General features: G+C 47.1%; 2 protein-coding genes across 2 annotated transcripts; both read left to right on the top strand.

The window, feature by feature from the left end:
• Window positions 1-1,136: 1,136 nt before the first annotated feature.
• Window positions 1,137-2,690, top strand: LOC115385877 (tripartite motif-containing protein 16-like). Its single transcript, XM_030087957.1, has 2 exons — window positions 1,137-1,220; window positions 1,964-2,690. Exon 2 carries the CDS (start codon window positions 2,029-2,031, stop codon window positions 2,614-2,616), a length of 588 nt encoding a protein of 195 aa, XP_029943817.1. The 5' UTR covers window positions 1,137-1,220; window positions 1,964-2,028; the 3' UTR covers window positions 2,617-2,690.
• A 3,629-nt stretch (window positions 2,691-6,319) lies between these two features.
• Window positions 6,320-17,307, top strand: LOC115383239 (equilibrative nucleoside transporter 2-like). The gene is made up of 13 exons (XM_030085356.1): window positions 6,320-6,529; window positions 12,957-13,013; window positions 13,112-13,193; window positions 13,327-13,472; window positions 13,547-13,686; window positions 13,774-13,908; window positions 14,249-14,346; window positions 14,459-14,528; window positions 14,823-15,004; window positions 15,134-15,239; window positions 15,342-15,427; window positions 15,593-15,795; window positions 15,888-17,307. Exons 2-13 carry the CDS (start codon window positions 12,982-12,984, stop codon window positions 15,997-15,999), a joined length of 1,392 nt encoding a protein of 463 aa, XP_029941216.1. The 5' UTR covers window positions 6,320-6,529; window positions 12,957-12,981; the 3' UTR covers window positions 16,000-17,307.
• Window positions 17,308-17,347: the final 40 nt, after the last annotated feature.

The raw sequence follows: 17,347 nt of genomic DNA, 5'->3' as shown, positions 1-17,347 counted from the left end.
GACCACGTCGGCGCCGAAGGTGAAGGACACGCCGCGGTCGTTCTTCCCCCCAGCCCTGGACGTCTTCGTCCGGATCCGACCACAGCTAGTCACACAGGAGGCCTGCAGGGGAGGGGAGGGGTGGACACACACACACACACACACACACAGACCATAAGAGGATGTGAGAGAGTGCCAGCTACCTTTAAAGGACACAGAGCAGCAGGTTTCACTTCCTCTGACACTTCCTGAACGAGTCCCGATGAGCGAGGTCGGTCCTACCTGTGTCCGGGACGTCTGTGGGTCTCATGGTGCGTCTGATCTGCTCCATGGACTGCAGGTCTGGAGAGAGGCCTACACACACACACACACACACACACACACACACACACACACACACACACACACACACAGTGCCTCTGTCCAGCTCACCTGGTGCCTTGGCTCTCAGGCCCTCCAGCAGTCTCACGTCTTCCCTCATGCTCCTCTTTCTTTCCCAGTGTGTGTTCAGCAGCAGTCCTGCAGCCTCCACAGTCCTTCTGCTGCTCCTCCAACAGTCTCTGGCCACGTTCACACACATTCACACCGGTTCACACAGGCATTTCCAACAACGGACATGTCACGCTTTGTTTCCAGAATAAAATTTCATTTCCACAAACCTGCATCAGAATCCTGTCCAGATCTCCTCTTACCGTCACACGCCTGTGGACACAAGTGGAACAAGAAGCATGAAGACATGCCAGGCTATCAGACTCCTGGAAAAGAGTAAGCAAAGGTCACACACACGATGCTGATGACGCTTTAGTTGGATGCTGTGACGTTAATCTCCGTCTCCCACTCTGTACATGTTAAAGGAAAGAGAGTTTTCAGCCATAATCAATTTAATTGACTTGTTCCTTTGTTATGTGTAAAGAAAAGGCCTGAACACATCGATGGTCTCATCATTTTCACTGGTTTTGGTCCGATAAAAGTAGATTTTAAAATGTACTTTTTTCATTTTTCTTTCACTTCCTGCATTTAGTTTGATGGAATAAAAAAAATGGAGCTGAACATAAACAAGTGATCCAATTTGTATAAAGTGCTGAGCTGCCTGCAAAAACAAACAGTGATTCAGCTCATACTGTTTGACTCCTCCTCCTCCTCCTCCTCCTCCTCCTCCCTCCTTCAGTCTGGCGGGGTGTGAGCGGCCTGCGGTGATCAGTCCTGGTGTTGATGGATCCAGGAACCTTCTGAACTCTGGAGTGAGTAAACACTTTTCTATTTAAAAGGCTGTGAAGCCGATCAGTGGTGTCACTGCCATGAACTCAGAGAGGGAGACGGAGCTGGGAGCTCAGTTTACTGGAAGAGATCCCTGCAGAATGAAACTCCAGGAAGGTTCAAATCCTCTCCTCGGCTCACTAGATGGAGGTATTGAGCTGATCATAGCTGAACTCTTTACAGCTCCTGAGTGGAATCAAAACAGTGGTAGATCATTCAACATGCGGGAAGAGTCATTTACTGTTAATTCATTGTGATTTCATCATTTTACTGTGTTTGATGATTCAGCTTTTTGATATATGATCATATAATTTCACTCATACCTCAGCAGAATTCACACCACGTGCTTTAATTCACCACTTTTAAAATCACCCATGCAGTTTATTAAATCTTTCATTATTTTGATCTGTTTTTAATATTTAAGTTCATTACATTTTTGCAATCATGCAATGACATTTATAATGTTTCACTACATAAAGAAATTCTAATGTCCTAAATTCCTGCACTCTGTTGAGGTTTATGCTTTTATTTAGTCTTATACGTGTTTCGTCCTCTTTATTAAATGAAAACTGGTCACTAGTATCCAAAGAAATGACAACATTATCACGCAAAAGAAGTCCTACAGAGTGCAAAGGCTTTATCAGGAGATGGTAAAAACAAGAATATAAAGGTTGGGAACTCCTGGAGATTTTTGTGAATATTTTACTTTATTTTTTTATATTTTCAGGAAAACCTCCGGGAAGCTCCACTAGAACATCTGCTCCCCCCTCAGAAGACCGTCTGACAGCAGCCATGGCAGAGACCGGAGATCAACCCCAGGACGATCCCAGCGGGGATCAGCTCCTCAGATATTCCTGTGAAATCACGGTGGATCCGAACACAGCGCACCCACAGGTGTTCCTGTCGGAGGGAAACAGGAAGGCCTCGGCGTGGCACGCAGACCAGGGCTACTGCAGCCACCCGGACCGCTTCACCGACTGGTTCCAGGTCCTGGGCGCAGAGAGCCTGACCGGACGCTGCTACTGGGAGGTGGAGTGGACGGGGAGGGGAGTTTACGTCGCCGTCGCCTACAAAGACGTGAGCAGAGCGGGCAGCGAAGACCGCCTCGTGTTCGGCTACAACGGCAAGTCCTGGGCCTTACGCTGCGTGGCGGACGGGTACCGGTTCTACCACAACCAGGTCCAGACCGCCGTGTCGGGGCCTCAGTCCCATCGGGTCGGGGTGTACCTGGACCACGGCGCCGGCGTCCTGTCTTTCTACAGCGTGACGGACAGCAGGACCCTCCTCCACAGGGTCCAGGCCTCCTTCACTCAGCCGCTCCACGCTGGACTGTGTCTTCGAGGTCCTAAAGTTACTGCTAGATTCATCACACCTGAGTAGAGGTCCTCCTGGAAAGCTTAAGACAGATCATTAAAAAGAAATCCTGAGGTTCACGTGCTCACTGATGTCGTTTATCTTTGATTCCAATCATGAATCCTGTATTTCATATAAATAATATTCTGTTTTTAGCTTTTTTTAAGTTGCTTTGCTGCAGACTAGAATACTCTTTCTCTTCGGGGAAGTCTTCCTGAACCATTAGCACAGGAACCACTTGACAGCATGATGCTACCCCCTCCGTGCTTTACAGATAAGATAAGATAAGATAAGACTTTATTGATCCCACGATGGGGAAATTTCACTGTTACAGCAGCCAAAGAAGAAGTACCACAGTCGCAAATAAATATCAATAAATAGAAAAACAAGAACACAAAGTGCAAAAAAGTTTGCAGGCAAGCATTTCACACATTTTGCAGGCAACACCGTGCACATCCTTAGCAACAGAAACAGGAGGATGGGGCATGCGCCATTGCCCATAATAGATGGTTGAGTATGCAGACCGGAGGAGGCAAAAGCACATCAAAAACACCACACAGGGGAATTTATACAGCGGCATTGAAGAGTCTGACAGACGCTGGAATAAATGACCTGCGAAAACGCTCCTTCTTACACCTAGGGTGCACTAGTCTGTTGCTGAAGGAGCTTTTTAACGAGTGCACAGTTTGGTGCAGAGGGTGGGAGGAGTTTTCCAAGATGGACAGCAGTTTGGCCAGAGCCCTCCTCTCTCCCACTACCTCCATGGAGTCCAGGGGGCAGCCACAGACTGAGCTGGATCTTTTAATCAGTCTGTTGAGTCTTTTGAGCTCAGTGCAACCCCCCCCAGCACACCACCGCATAGAAGACCACTGACGACACTACGGTGTCATAGAAGGTCCTCAGCAATGGTCTGCTCACACCAAAAGATGCGAGCCTCCTCAGCAGGTACAGACGACTCTGACCCTTCTTATACAGAGAGTCAGTGTTATCTGACCAGTCCAGCTTGTTGTTCAGGTGAACACCCAGGTACTTGTAAGTCCTCACTCTCTCGATGTCGAGTCCCTGGATGCTCACTGGTGGAGTAATTTACAGTGGGGATGTTCTTCTCGAGGTTGGTCGAGCTCAGTGCTCGTCTCGTCTTCTCATCACTCTCCTTCATGCCGATTGTTATTAGCTAAAGTCTTCACTGGGTAAACTGCAGACGGGTTCACACATGTGCCTTCTGCAGGCTCACACTGTTACAACACTGCCAATGTTTTTCTTTGTTCTTGGAGACCATTAAAAGCCTCCTCTGTAATTCCAGGCTCATCTCTCACCTTCACCATGTTCCTTCTTGCCCCACGAGGTCAGATCTTGTTCTGAGTTTTACTGAACTGTCATCCATTTTTGAATAATCACACGACTGAGATCTCTGTCTCACCTATTTATTTATTTTTGCACCCTGTCTCACAGTTAGTTAAAAGAATTAACACCGACCAGCTGGCCCCCAGCATGAGTCACAACCGAGTCCCGTTTGATTTCTATTCCCATAAATGTATATACAGTATGTACTCACCAGTGAGGAAAAATGTCATTAAATGATAACCATTTTTTTGATAAATAGAAGATTGATCTTAGTGACTTGGAGGAAAAACAACAACTACCCCAAATGTCACCAACATTTGGCAATAACAACTCTCAACCTAGGTTTTAAACTCTGGTCAACAAATGATACAGTTAAAGTGTCTGATATCTATACAAGGGAGGTATTTATCTCATGTGAAGAATTTGTTGTGGAAATTCTACTAATAAATGCACCAACGATGAATTCCTTATTGATTCCTTTTCTTCCAGTTGCAACAGGAGAGACGTCACCACTGTCCTCAGTCAGCGTTCAGTTCTGAAGTTCAGAGATACAGGCTGATATGAATACAGGCTCCTGCATTAACATGTCTCAGTCAGGAAGGGACACTTTACATATCAATCAATCAATCAATCAATCAATCAATCAATCAATCAATCAATCAATCAATCAATCAATCAATCAATCTCTTTATGAAGTGACAAAGGAGAAACTCCAACAAACCAACCCACTTCAACACCCTGTGGCTGCCGATGCATCTTAGAAGAATAGCATGCAGACCATAGATACCTTTTGGAGATTACGCCCAGTCAGGGGGAGACGCATCTGTTTAGCATATAACAGGACAAACAGGAAAGAACCCCCCCCTGTGGGTTTGCTTGGTGTCAGGAGCCCCAGGGCCGTCTGCTAAGGAGCTCACTGATAGCTGATAACCGCTATTAAACACATAAAAATTTCCATCACAGTTTCCCCCGTTTGATTAAATCAAATACATTTTAAGCAAGATTCTTGAATGGAAAATTTTTACTCAAACATATGCACCTTTATTAAACACACAAACATTTCCATCACAAATTTAAGAATAAATATGGCATCCCTACAAAACATTTTTACAAGTATCTTGAGGTACAGAGTTTGCTTCATGCTTACTGGGCATTATAGCTGTTTTTACACTTTGGAAGTCCAAAATGATATCAACCTGACATGTGGAGGGAGGACCTGTTCTAAGGCCACTTGGTTAAACAACTGATCTAGACATGTCGGTGGATGTGCTTTTTAGTTACCATTTGTTTTATTTTTTCAGTTTATTTTATTTATTTATTTCATGTGCACATTGGTGTTTTTTCTTACTAATGTTTATCAGTATTTATATGTGGTTGAGGCGTTGGAAAAATGCAGTTATTACCATTGCTTCATGCTGATTTATCCTGTATAGAATATCTAACCCTTAAGAGCCCATGAATAAAGGCATAGCATGCCAATGCCCTATTGTGCATATAGTGGAAAGTTACTACAAGCCAGTGTAACCAGGGAAGAATGTGAATTATCAGATTGTAACCACCCACTAATATTCTAATAAAGAATCTTGGGGATGAGCAGCTCTTTGGAGATGGAGGAAGCTGTCTCGCCCCTACAAGTAAAACTGATATCTGTCTCTGCCTGGTTCCTTTTGCTGGTGTGTTCTCTCGTCTATCTATTTCAGGGCTGCAGCTGTGGTCAAACCTGACAATGAATAAAGCCGAAAATTAATATTTTTTTGTGAATTGTGATAGTTTCACGAGTGTATGTGCCATCGTTCTAGAATGTGGGAGAGTTTTAGAACTTGTAAAATGTTTGTGTGCATGTCTCTTTCCGTCTGTGCGCGCGCGCACGCGTGTGTGTGTGTTACACACTGATGGAGCAGAGGGATGCAGAGACTACAGGACCTTCTTCCGACCTTGTAATGAAATCTCTAATAAAAGGTTTCAATAAACATATTTACCGTCTAGATAACAGATGCTTTTTACACATATTTACCATTTTAATATAATTTAAATACGTAATAACTGTGTAAATAGTCAGTAACTAGCTAAAGGAGAATCCTCAGTCCTGGCCTTGACGCTGTGCGGAGTCTAATGTAAAGGAGGAGGTGGTTTTGGCGCGTGCTTTGCTTCGAATCTCCCGCGTTTCCTGACGTTTCAAAGCTTGACGTTAAAAAAAAACGCGCGTGCGGGGGACGAGACGGTTTCTGTGATTTTTTTTTTTAATGCTTTGAGATGGCGAAAAGAAAATCGTTCCTCCGATTGGCTAGCAGAGGCTAGCAAATGAGGAGCCGTGATTGGGCGGAACGCGTAGTGACGTCGCTCACAGCCAATGAGAAGCGGCAACAGGGGCGGGGCTTGAGGGAGTGTGGAGCTGGATGACGGCAAGGCAAACGCCGCAGCTTCCCTGAGGCATGAGTACAGAGGAGCCGCCGACATGGAGGCTTCATAACCACCACCCACCCGCCACGTGTGAGGACCGGGGACACTTTTAGGGGACAACTCGTCCCCCGCGGACAGATTTCGGGACCGGAGTGCGGGCGGTATGAGCGGACGGTGAGGGGGACGTCTCTCCAAGGTGAGTGCCTCGGTCCCGCATCACACTAGCTTAACATCCACGCCGCCGCGGCACGTTTCCGTCCTCCAGTGTCATCCTGGCCGTCGACGTTTTGGATCAATATTTCCCCCGGTTAGCTCCCGGGACCACACCCGGGACCAGCTTCCCCCTGCCTCTTCCGCACCCGACTTTATAAAGAGCATCACTCACACACACTCGAACAAATGTCACGCTTCTTCTTTAATCTGCTTCCCCTCGTTGTCCAAATAACAGAACTGATCTGCTCTATGATTCAAAAACATCCAATTTGAAATGTACTGTGCAGTCTTTATACTTTACAATGGCTCTTAAAAATACGGTGCGCTCCCCCTGTGGGGGACGCAAGTTCTTCTCAGAGGCGCCAGAGACGTCACATCCTCATTTGCATATTTTATATAACTGATTTTAGTGACAGAAGAGAGTCTCGCACATAAAGTGAGCAAAAACAACAGGAAAATAAACGAAATTTGTAGGTTTCATCATTTCACAGAGAAACCTAAAAAGTTCCTAAATTTGCTTTTGATAGATATATTTTCTTTTTTAAGATGTAAAGTTGCCCAGTTTGGTGATGCCAGAGCAGGAGAGATTCAGAACGGAGCAGTTCCCATTGATTTGTAAAATGATGAAAAAAAAAAAAAAATAAAATCATTGAAGGATAAAACTATGACGAATATCATGATAAAACAATTTTCTTTTTCAGATATTGTTAGCCTCTTGAGGGTTATTGTTTTGATTGTCTGGTGATCTTGATAAGCTTTATACTGATATAAATGATAGAAATACACAACGCAAAAGATACAGACTGAAATGTGAGAAACTATTTCCAAAGGAGAAATTAAAGGATAATTCAGAAAATAATTTTAAGTCTTTCACTGTTTTAGCAGTTTGACTCGTTTGGTAGTTTTATCTCGAATGCTTTCGGTAAATCAGATCAAAAATACAGCTAAACCAGCATCTGTATTTCCCAGATGAGTGTTTTCCGTCTGATCTGAGCACATGCTCAAGACAATCAGCTGCAGATTATGAGAAAGCCACCTGCTCCCTCTGACTCAGCATGACACACCGCCTCACTTCATCCCTCTGCATTAAAGATGACAAAAGAAGGAAATCACACATGGAACCTCGGAGCGGGAACCAACGGACATGGACATGCTTTGTAACACTCCAGAGGAAGCAGGAAGCTTTATGATTGCAATGATTGCTGCCAGACTTTAATGCCTCAATGAAAGAAATCAATTTCCTGGAGAAATGGGCAGACAGTTTTTCGAACGCTGGCCTGTGTCTACTTTGTTTTGTGTACCTTTCATAAAGGCAGCAGCATCTTTACAGCCAGGATGGACGTCGTTACTGTGACCTCCACGCGCGCAAAAGACGAAAGTGACCGAATGTTAATCAAGAAAATTTCCATGTGATCCAACAGAACCGGTTCAGTCCAGTGGGTCTGAATACATCGTTTGTGTGTGTGTGGGTGTATGTGTGTGTGTGTGTGTGTGTACAGCAGCAGTGAAATGTACAGCCTTTGTAACGGCAGTCCTCCTTCGTCTTCTTCTTTGGTGTGTTTGCATGTTTCAACTGACTTCATTAAGCCTGCCGTCTGGAAAAGCAGGAACAGTCCGAACTTCAGGAGTAGCTCTCCAAACACCTCCGCTGTTCTCAGCTCGCCGAGATAAAGCCGGGCAGTTGGTTGCGAAGCGGGGGGGGGGGGCGGACTGGGAGCCTAGCCAAAGGTCCATTGTGTTTCTTTTGGTTATCTCTGCGTCCTTGAGTGCCAGGCATCGACCTGTGGGAGAACCACCTCATACCTGTGTGCTTTCATACTTAAAATATGACTGTTTCGGTCTAAATCTTCAGTCGCTGTGCGAGTGAATATTATATTATGACCTTGTAATTATCGTGTATATGTATATCATGAATAAAGAATCCCAATCAATGCATTTGAACTAATAGGTTTATAGTATAATTCACAAAGACATGAAGATCATCTGCATAGAGGTTCATCATGAATCATATTATTGCAGTACTGAACATTATTGCATAATATTTTTATTCTTTTTTGTCTTCTTAGATTTAATTCTCACCAAATATGACAGCTGCTTTTGTTTTTGTTTTTTTCAGCACATTGTCAATTTTGGTGATTTTCATCATTTTTATTCTTATTTTTCGTGGTCCTGAGGTTTTTTTTTTTTTAATGATTGCTAAAAACCAGTAAAAGATTTTTCTTGGGTGCTGTTGAGGAAATGTTTGAGTGAAAGCAGTCCTACTATGTAGCGCTGTTCAGAGCATAAAAGATGAATATTGATAATTGACAGTGTTTTTTACGCACTTATTAGCACGTGTACGTGTATGTGTGCACGGAGTCCAAACAGCCTTGAGCTTTTATAGGGAAGCAACGAACCGCCCGCATCCGGCCTGCTCACATTTCTCGTTATTCTGGTTAGGCGCTGTGAGGGCTCGTCATCCGAGCTGTAATCCTTAAACCATAGACTGTAATAATCGTTTTGGGTTTATGGTTTTTCCCTCATGTAGTGTGATTTTATGTTTGTGAAGTTCCAGAGCACAAGATGAAGGCGGGAGGCGAATAAATAGTTGACACTCGGAGACATATTTCAAACGGGTGGTTTTCCTACAAACTGTTCCGATCATCTTTAAGTCACTGCGGGATTTGAGTTAGGGGTCTGGAAGTGAGGAGGGGTCAGCTGACCGCGGTCCGTCGCACTGCATTCCTTCTGTTGAGGACTTAAAGCTCAGAGACCCCCGGACGAGCCATGGGAGAGGGGTCCTACGACAGACTGAACTCCCCCTGATGTCTGTGGATTCTACGCTTCAGGCGCTCGTCGAAGGACTTTACACCAAACAGTAAATATGAAAAGATTTGTTAGTTTCTTTATTTGATGCTCACGTTGACGACTGGCGCTCGTACCCTTCATACTCTCCAGTCTCTACAAGGCCAGTGTCTGAACCCTGAAGCTAAACAACACCGTGTAGCGAGGTGTCGCTTCTCCTTCCCACTGAATCTGCCGGCACAGCCCTCCTCTTACATAACGCCGGTGTTTGAATGCCCAGGATAACAGCGCCGGCTGACGTTTGTTTGCCAACAGATGTTGAGAAAGTTGAGCCAGAGTGTTCCTTCAGGGGATAAATATGATTCCATGTTTGTGTTTAACAAAGAGTCCTCTCAGTCCGGGGTGTATTTTTATTTGAGAGATGTTGGAAGCTCATCGGGAACAGAGACGGATCTGAGAGTTTCTCTCGCACTCGCACACAGCCGTGTTTTTCTTTTCGCACCCCGCTCCCCAGCTAGCATGCTGTGCTTAGCTTGACTCTCCTCGGGGCGACAAAACATTATTTTTTTGTTGCATCAATCAACAAGGTCTTGGCCGCGCTGCTCGCTGTGGAAACATGCCTTGAAAGCAGCCTCCTGCGTCCAGGGATCACACTTTCCTAGGAGTACTGAGTGAGCTGGATTTCCGTTGCATAGTCTTTTATTTTATTTTTCTGAGGCCTTTCAGGCCACTTGTAACGGCATGCACACTGGTATTTCCGTGACGTTAATCCAAATAAAAAACAAAAACCAAGAAATTGGTTTTACGTATTTCTTTAGGCCTAATTGGCTTGAGCCCTGCCATACAAATATGAGGAAAAGAAAATCCTGACCGGATGAGGAAGAGTTGTTTCTGTCAGTTGAGGAATCAATGAGGGCTGAGAAGCATCAGTTCATCCATCATTTCCTCATATCTTTAACACGATGTGTTTATTGTGTTAGGAACCTGAGATGACGGGAAGTAAGCACGCATACGTCACTGTCAAAGTAAATATACCTTACATTGATCGTATTTCTCTTTAATATTTAATCCCAAGAGATAACAGGTTGAATAAATTAACAGTAAATTCACCTGACATAACAAAGTCAACATAAAAACTGCTCTGCTTCTGAATCCATGTTTCATAAGTTACATCTCGATTCATGTCTTCAATAACGTTACAGACAACTCCGACACTTCCACAACAATTAATAACACATGAAAATCCGACACAGTGGTTTTCAGGTTTGATTCAAGACATGAAATCCCAAAGTGAAGTGTGTATTAGTGTTATGAGAAGAAAGCTGGATCCGTTCAGACCAGGTCATTTGATCCAGACGGTCCTCACATGTCCAAGTGACCGTCGGACGGTGTCGAGTTACGAGGACTTGGCGCTGTGTATCGACAGACTTTGAGTGTTGAGAAGACGCTTCTAAAGAAACTGGGCAATCGACAGGAAGCATCCTGCCAGGTAGGGAGGACTGAAACGATCCTGATGGATCCGCTTCACGGGAGCTGAGCTACTAGATCTAGAAAAGGTCATTCTTCAAGGAAATTTTGAAAATTTAGTTCCTAAGTAAAGTTTAGATTTTCTTATTTCCTGTGATCCTGAGGTTCAGACACCAGCACAGGTAAGTTTTCCCATGACCGCTCCACTTTGTTATAATACAGACGTGTTGTTCTGAAAGAGTCGACCTCGGATGTGTTTTAAGTAGCTTAGTAGTGTGACTCCCCTCGCTGGCATTCCTCCGGGTGCGGTGGAAACCCACCGGGACCTCTGGAGACCTTGCCCCGCCCCCCCCTCAGAGTGCCCTGAACTGGAATGACCCCGGTACGTGTTTGTTGTGTCAATACGGGCTCGCTGTAGGCGTGCAGGAACGCCCCGCCCGGGTCTCTTTGAGGCGGCAAACACTCGGGGATGCTTGATGCTTTAATCTCTGCTTTATCAGTCCTGCTCAGCTGCTCGAACCCGATCTGGTCAGGCTGTAACCAGGCACCATGATTCACCCAACCATCTCACAGGTCGCTCAAGCCCTTCAGCTCCGGTGGCCGAGGGAGGGGTGTTGACGCAGCTGCCTCTGCTTCCGTCTCTGTCACACCTGCCTCAGTTGGAACGGACGAGGAGGCAAGTTTAGGGAAGTAAAACCCCCCTGAAAAATAAGGCCCGAAATCGCAGAGCGAGTGGAAAATGAAGGTCGAGACCTCTCGGCAGCTGCCTGACACGCACGTCAGATTTGTTGTGTGTTCATGAGGAACAAATGTGGGTCTGGTTCTCGTCCTCGCAGACAGGTCCCAACAAGCACGGCGGCCACTCCGCGGTGGAAAACAGCCTCACTTTTTCCAACGTCAGCGCTCACTTCATTTGCATACTCAGGATGTGAGCAAGTTTTGAAAGTATGGATGGCCAGCCTCGGGGTCAGCTGTCCCGACTCGCTTCCATCTGCCCTCGTCTTCACGTGCGTGTTAAGTTAATATATAAATACTGTCATTAGGCAGTAATGTCAGCTCTCACTGTTAGCACAAGCTAACAGTGTTAAAAACAAGCTACATCAATAGCGTCTGGGCTAAAGCCATTAAGCAATCAATGTCATGTTTGTATAAATTCACCCTCACAGTGTAATCTAGATGCTAATGCCTCTAATCTCTAAGCTTCGCTGCTCATTTCTTTTACGCTTCCTGAAGCACTGCAGTAAGTAGTCATAAGTTACCTTTTATGGTTTCTTTGTCATTTCTTTAACCTTGCAGTCGTCCCGCAGGCTGTATTGAGCCCTGGCGGCGGGCTGCGCTCGGCGCCCAGACTCTATGATTGACGTCTTTGCTCGGAGAATGCGTGACGGATTGTATTATCGACCGGAAAATGTCAAGGAAAACTATCGCGGAAATGGAAATTTTCCAACTGTTTCACAGAATTACTGTGACCGTATTGTGAGAACCTGCTCTGTTCGCCAGCAGGGTCGTACCGCTTCCCCCAGTCTACATGACCTTCCAGTTGCTGAATGCCACAAACAAGCTGGTTCTTGTACAGGAAGGCCGGTAGCGATCGGAGGGGAGCCGGGAGCTGTTCCCAGGCCTGCCCTGTGCTCCGTTGCATCTGAACATCAGTTTCCTACCCAGAAGTGTCTTGTTCTTGGGTACAGCCCCCCAGCTTTTATTGTCTGGACCGGCACGGTGGCAATGAGGGCCAGTCCAGAGTTCCCATGGTAATTTCTATCAAACCCAGTCTTTGTGGCTGAAGCTAAAGTGCTGCGTTGGAATGCACTTCACCAAGGCCGTGGCCACATACTTCTCACACATTCTCACTAGAGAATGCCGCAGGAAGGACCCTGAATCCACACGGGGGCTGTTTTTCCCATGGAGGAGGGTCCCGCTGGCGGCGCCTGCAGGTCATTCAGAACACATCCTCACAGTGAGGGCACTCTCAGGATGCTCCACTGACTCTGATTTGTTTTGGTACATGTTCAAACCGCTGCACCAAGGTCAGATCGAGGTTTTGCGCCAGTCAAACATTGACTAGCCCGGACCGACACGTCCGGCTCGTTTCTGTGAGGCGTTGCAGCTAACTTACTGACTTACTTGCTGACCGTTCTCCTGTCCCGCTGTCCGTCCAGCTTCAGCAGAACCTCCGACGTCAGGATGAAGGGACGGACCGACACTCCGCGGGACCGGTGAGTGAACCCCCCCCCCCCCCCCCCACAGTTTCCGTTCGTGACTGACTTGCACAGCGAAGCGTCATCCATTCGTTGTTTTCTTTACCGGTTCACAGGGGCTGCCTGGTGGGAATCATCTTCTTCATTCTGGGCCTGGGAACGCTTCTGCCATGGAATTTCTTCATGACGGCCTCACTGGTAAAAAATACAATTTTCTGCAAGATGTATCTGGAGAAATGGGTTTTTAAATAGATACTAGACGCTTCTTTCATCGGGGGAGAACGGAGTGGCTTTATTGCTAATACTCTTTGCGTCTCCTCTGGGTCTGCAGTACTTCCAAGGTCGCCTCAACACGACCGAGTGGAGCAACGGCACCTCGGTGGTGCGCAAGGAGTACTACTTCAACAACTGGATGACCCTGCTGTCCCAGCTGCCCCTGCTGCTCTTCACCCTGCTCAACTCCTTCCTGTACCAGAGGTGGGTCAAACTCCCGCCGCCGCCGCCGCCTCACGCGATCGGCCCGCCTTCACGGCCTCCGCTGTGCGCTCCAGGATCTCGGAGGCCATGCGCATCGCGGGCAGCCTGGTCTTCATCCTGCTGCTGTTCGTCCTCACCGCCGCGCTGGTCAAGGTGCCCATGGAGCAGGACCGCTTCTTCGACGTCACCATGGCGACCATCTGGTTCATCAACTGTGAGTGGCGAGAGCGGCCGAGCGGCTCGCCGGATGAGCGTTCCAGCCCCGTTAACCCCTCCCCCCCTCCCTCCCTCCCCCCCGCAGCGTTCGGCGCCGTGCTGCAGGGCAGCCTGTTCGGCCTGGTGGGCCTGCTGCCCCAGAAGTACAGCGCCGTCTTCATGAGCGGGCAGGGCCTCGCCGGGACGTTCGCCGCCGTCGCCATGCTGCTCGCGCTCGCCAGTGAGTCCGCCCACGTCCTCCTCCGGTTGCCTAGCAACAGGAGGCAGGCGAAACTCGTGAAATGGGCGCCGCGCTGCTCATTCTTGGATTATGAGCGTTTTGTTCTCTCAGCTGCTGACTGCCTCTCCTTCTTCTTCTTCTTCTTCTTCTTCTTCTTCTTCTTCTTCTTCTTCTTCTTCTTCTTCTTCTTCTTCTTCTTCTTCTTCTTCTTCTTCTTCTTCTTCTTCTTCTTCTTCTTCTTCCTTCTTCTTCTTCTTCTTCTTCTTCTTCTTCTTCTTTTTTCTCTTCTCTTCTTCTTCTTCTTCTTCTTCTTCTTGTTCTGTGTGTGTTTGCGCCTCAGGTGACGCCGACTCCGAGTCTGCGGCTCTGGGCTACTTCGTCACGCCGTGCGTGGGAACTCTGCTCACGCTGTTCAGCTACCTGCTGCTGCCCCGCCTGGTCAGTCCCCACCGGCCGGTTTGGGCCCGCGGGTCTCACGTTTGACACCGCTGCTGTCTTTCCTTAACAGGCTGTTTTTTTTTTTTTTTCATTTTCTTTTGCCTCCATGCAGGATTTTGCTCAGTATCATCTGAACAAGAGCAGCAAGTATGAGCTGGGAGCCACCGACGAGCTGCTGAAAGGTGCCCCCCCCCCCCCCCCCCCCCCCCCTCCCTCGGCAAATTATTGCCCCCTTGGGTTTTTTTTTTTAATTTTTCAAACATTTGTCTGATAGCCAGCAATCGTCTGTTTGCTCTTCCTTCACGCTCGGCCTAAATCAAATCAATTCACTGGAACATTATCTCATTAAGTCGGTCCGGTCTGTGTTTATCCAATTAGAGCGCGGACAAAAAGCCGGTCTGTTTGACTGGCAGGGTCGCAGACGCCGATAAATCCCGGTTATCGCGGGGGTGACCCGCTGTTTGCTTTCCAAACAGAGAGCGGCGCGGTGGAGAACGGCAAGCTCAACGGCCACGCCAACGGGTCGGCCAGCAAGGGCCCGGCCGAGGGCGAGGGCGAGGGCGAGCCCGCCGCCGACGGGACCAAGCACGCCTTCCTGTCGCTGGAGCCGGCGGAGCCGGCCCAGGCCAAGGCCTCCGTCATGGAGGTGTTCAAGAAGGTCAGGAGGCGGCGGCGGCGGTGGCGGGAAACCGATCCAGCGCAGACTCAGAAATCCGCCTTTTGGCGCAAAAGGAGTCAAACTCTGGGATGATGTTTGTTTTTTTGTTTTTTGTTTTTCTTGAACCAGATTTGGGTGATGGCGTTCTGCGTGACCTTCGTCTTCACCGTCACTCTGTCCGTGTTCCCCGCCGTCACCGTGGACGTCATGACCGCCTTCCCAGGAGGGAAATGGGGTACGAGGCCGCAAACAACAAACTTCAGAGGAGGGGGAGGGGACTGCAGACATTCCTTCACTTCCTGTTGAAGCTGAGCTCTCCCTCCGTTTCTGCCCTCAGAGCGATTCTTCATCTCGGTTTGCTGCTTCTTGACCTTCAACATCAACGACTGGCTCGGCCGCACCGTCACCACGCTGGTCCGCTGGGTGAGCGCCCCCCCCCCTCCCCCGCAGAAACACACACATAAACAAACGACCGAGGGTCCCTGAGTGGATCAGCGGCGTTCTGTCCTCTCCTGATGATTGGATTGTTCCCTGTTAATCTCGTCGTCCCCGTCCTTGTCTCGGTTCCGTCTGATCCTCCCCCCCAAGCCGGCTAAAGAGTCGCGCCTCTTCCCGCTGCTGGTGGTCTCCAGGGTGGTCTTCGTGCCGCTGCTCATGCTGTGTAACGTCCAGCCCCGCCGCTCCTCGCTGCCGGTGCTCTTCTCGCACGACGCCGCCTTCGCCGTCATCATGACGCTCTTCTCCGTCAGCAGCGGCTACTTCGTGTGCCTGTCCATGTCCTACGCCCCCCAGTGAGAACCCCCCCCCCCCCACACCTTCTTCATTATTATTATTATTTCATCCTGGAGTTCTTCTTAAAGGGAGAGGTGTGTTTGCGTTGCAGGCTGGTGGCGCAGAAGGATGCGGAGACCGCCGGAGCGCTGATGACCTTCTTCTTGGCCCTCGGTCTGTCGATAGGAGCCGCTCTGTCTTTCCCCCTCAGGACTCTGGTCTAAACACACACACACACTCACACACACACACATACACACTCACACACACACACATACACACGTCTGGACCTTTGGAGGAACGGATGAAGAACTGTTTTCCATGTTCACTCCTCTCTCCTCTCATTTCTGGAGCGTGGATCGGGGGCATTACCGTCACGTCAGACTAAAGGGAACCCAGATGCAAGTCTGCAGCTTCTGCTTTTTGATATGAGTTTTTTTTTATTATTATTATTATTATTTGATCAAAGGTTGGAATGATAATTCTGTGTTCTAGAACAAAGGAAACCTTCAGTAGTGTTGTTGTTTCGACTCGTTTTAAAGGACATGGATGGATTATTGACGAGAGGCGGGGTTCGGTGGACGAAGGACTCCGTCTCCGTGGAAACGTGCAACTTTTCCTAAACAGTTGACAGTCACCAGAATGATAATCCGACTCGTCCGTCTGCTCGCTCGTCGTTCATGTTTGTAGCGTTTGGTCGTGTGTGTTAATGTGTGTGTTCGTTCCGAGCCTCGCTGCCATGTGGACGGACTCCGTTTTCAAAACGGTGCGTTCCTCACGGCGTGAGCCGGGATTCACGCGAGGCGTACGAATTCATACGACAACCGAGGTACTGAAATATGACGACGCCAAACGAAACGGCAACAGAAATCCACAGGTACGGTAATCAAAATGTGTACGAAAAACAAAAAAAAAAAAAGTAGACAAAAAAATACTGACTGAGAACTACCTCTGAGGAACGTTTCTAGTGTGAAAAGGAAATTAATTTGAAGAAAACATTAAACATGAAGCCCAGGAAAAAGAAAAAAAAAATCCCATATTTTTTTAATATTGTTAAATAGTTTTTGTATCTTTTTTAGCTGGTCAATGTTACGAAATATTTAAATATTAACAGTTATCATTGTAGGTATAAATTAAAACTTAAAATATTCCATATTCCTTCTAGTATGATGGACTGACAGCCTCAATCGTAAATATTTTACTTTTTTTTTACCCTTGAAATCATATTTTCTGTGTTTTTGATTGACACGAACATTTATTAATTTGCATTATAGTTTAATTTAAATAATACATATTTCCTTTCTGTAAGTACAAAATTGTTCCTCTGAATTTTTAAAGATGCGAAGGAATGAAACATTTTTTTAAATCTCCATCATCCCAAAATCAACGGTTTAAAAAAAATACAGAATCAATATTTCTGTAAATAACATGAAGTGTAAAGTGGGTTACTTGAAGGTCAAAGGTGAAAAACCACAAAAAAAAAATACATACAATAAAATAACTTAAAACCATGAAACACGGGAGCGACTGTTCCATGTGGTTATCGGTTAGCGTCGGTATCAGAGAGGAACT

The sequence above is a fragment of the Salarias fasciatus genome, chromosome 3, assembly GCF_902148845.1.
Source record: "Salarias fasciatus chromosome 3, fSalaFa1.1, whole genome shotgun sequence".
NCBI lineage: Eukaryota > Metazoa > Chordata > Actinopteri > Blenniiformes > Blenniidae > Salarias > Salarias fasciatus.
This window is presented reverse-complemented; position numbering and strand designations above follow the sequence as displayed.

What these genes read in the sequence shown, in the direction of transcription:
- LOC115385877 (XM_030087957.1), top strand. Translation starts at nt 2,029, where the DNA reads ATGGCAGAGACCGGAGATCAACCCCAGGACGATCCCAGCGGGGATCAG.
- LOC115383239 (XM_030085356.1), top strand. Translation starts at nt 12,982, where the DNA reads ATGAAGGGACGGACCGACACTCCGCGGGACCG. An exon ending in CATGCTGCTCGCGCTCGCCA is followed by an intron (nt 13,909 to 14,248) that starts GTGAGTCCGCCC and finishes TTTGCGCCTCAG; the next exon opens with GTGACGCCGACTCCGAGTCT. An exon ending in CTTCCCAGGAGGGAAATGGG is followed by an intron (nt 15,240 to 15,341) that starts GTACGAGGCCGC and finishes TTCTGCCCTCAG; the next exon opens with AGCGATTCTTCATCTCGGTT.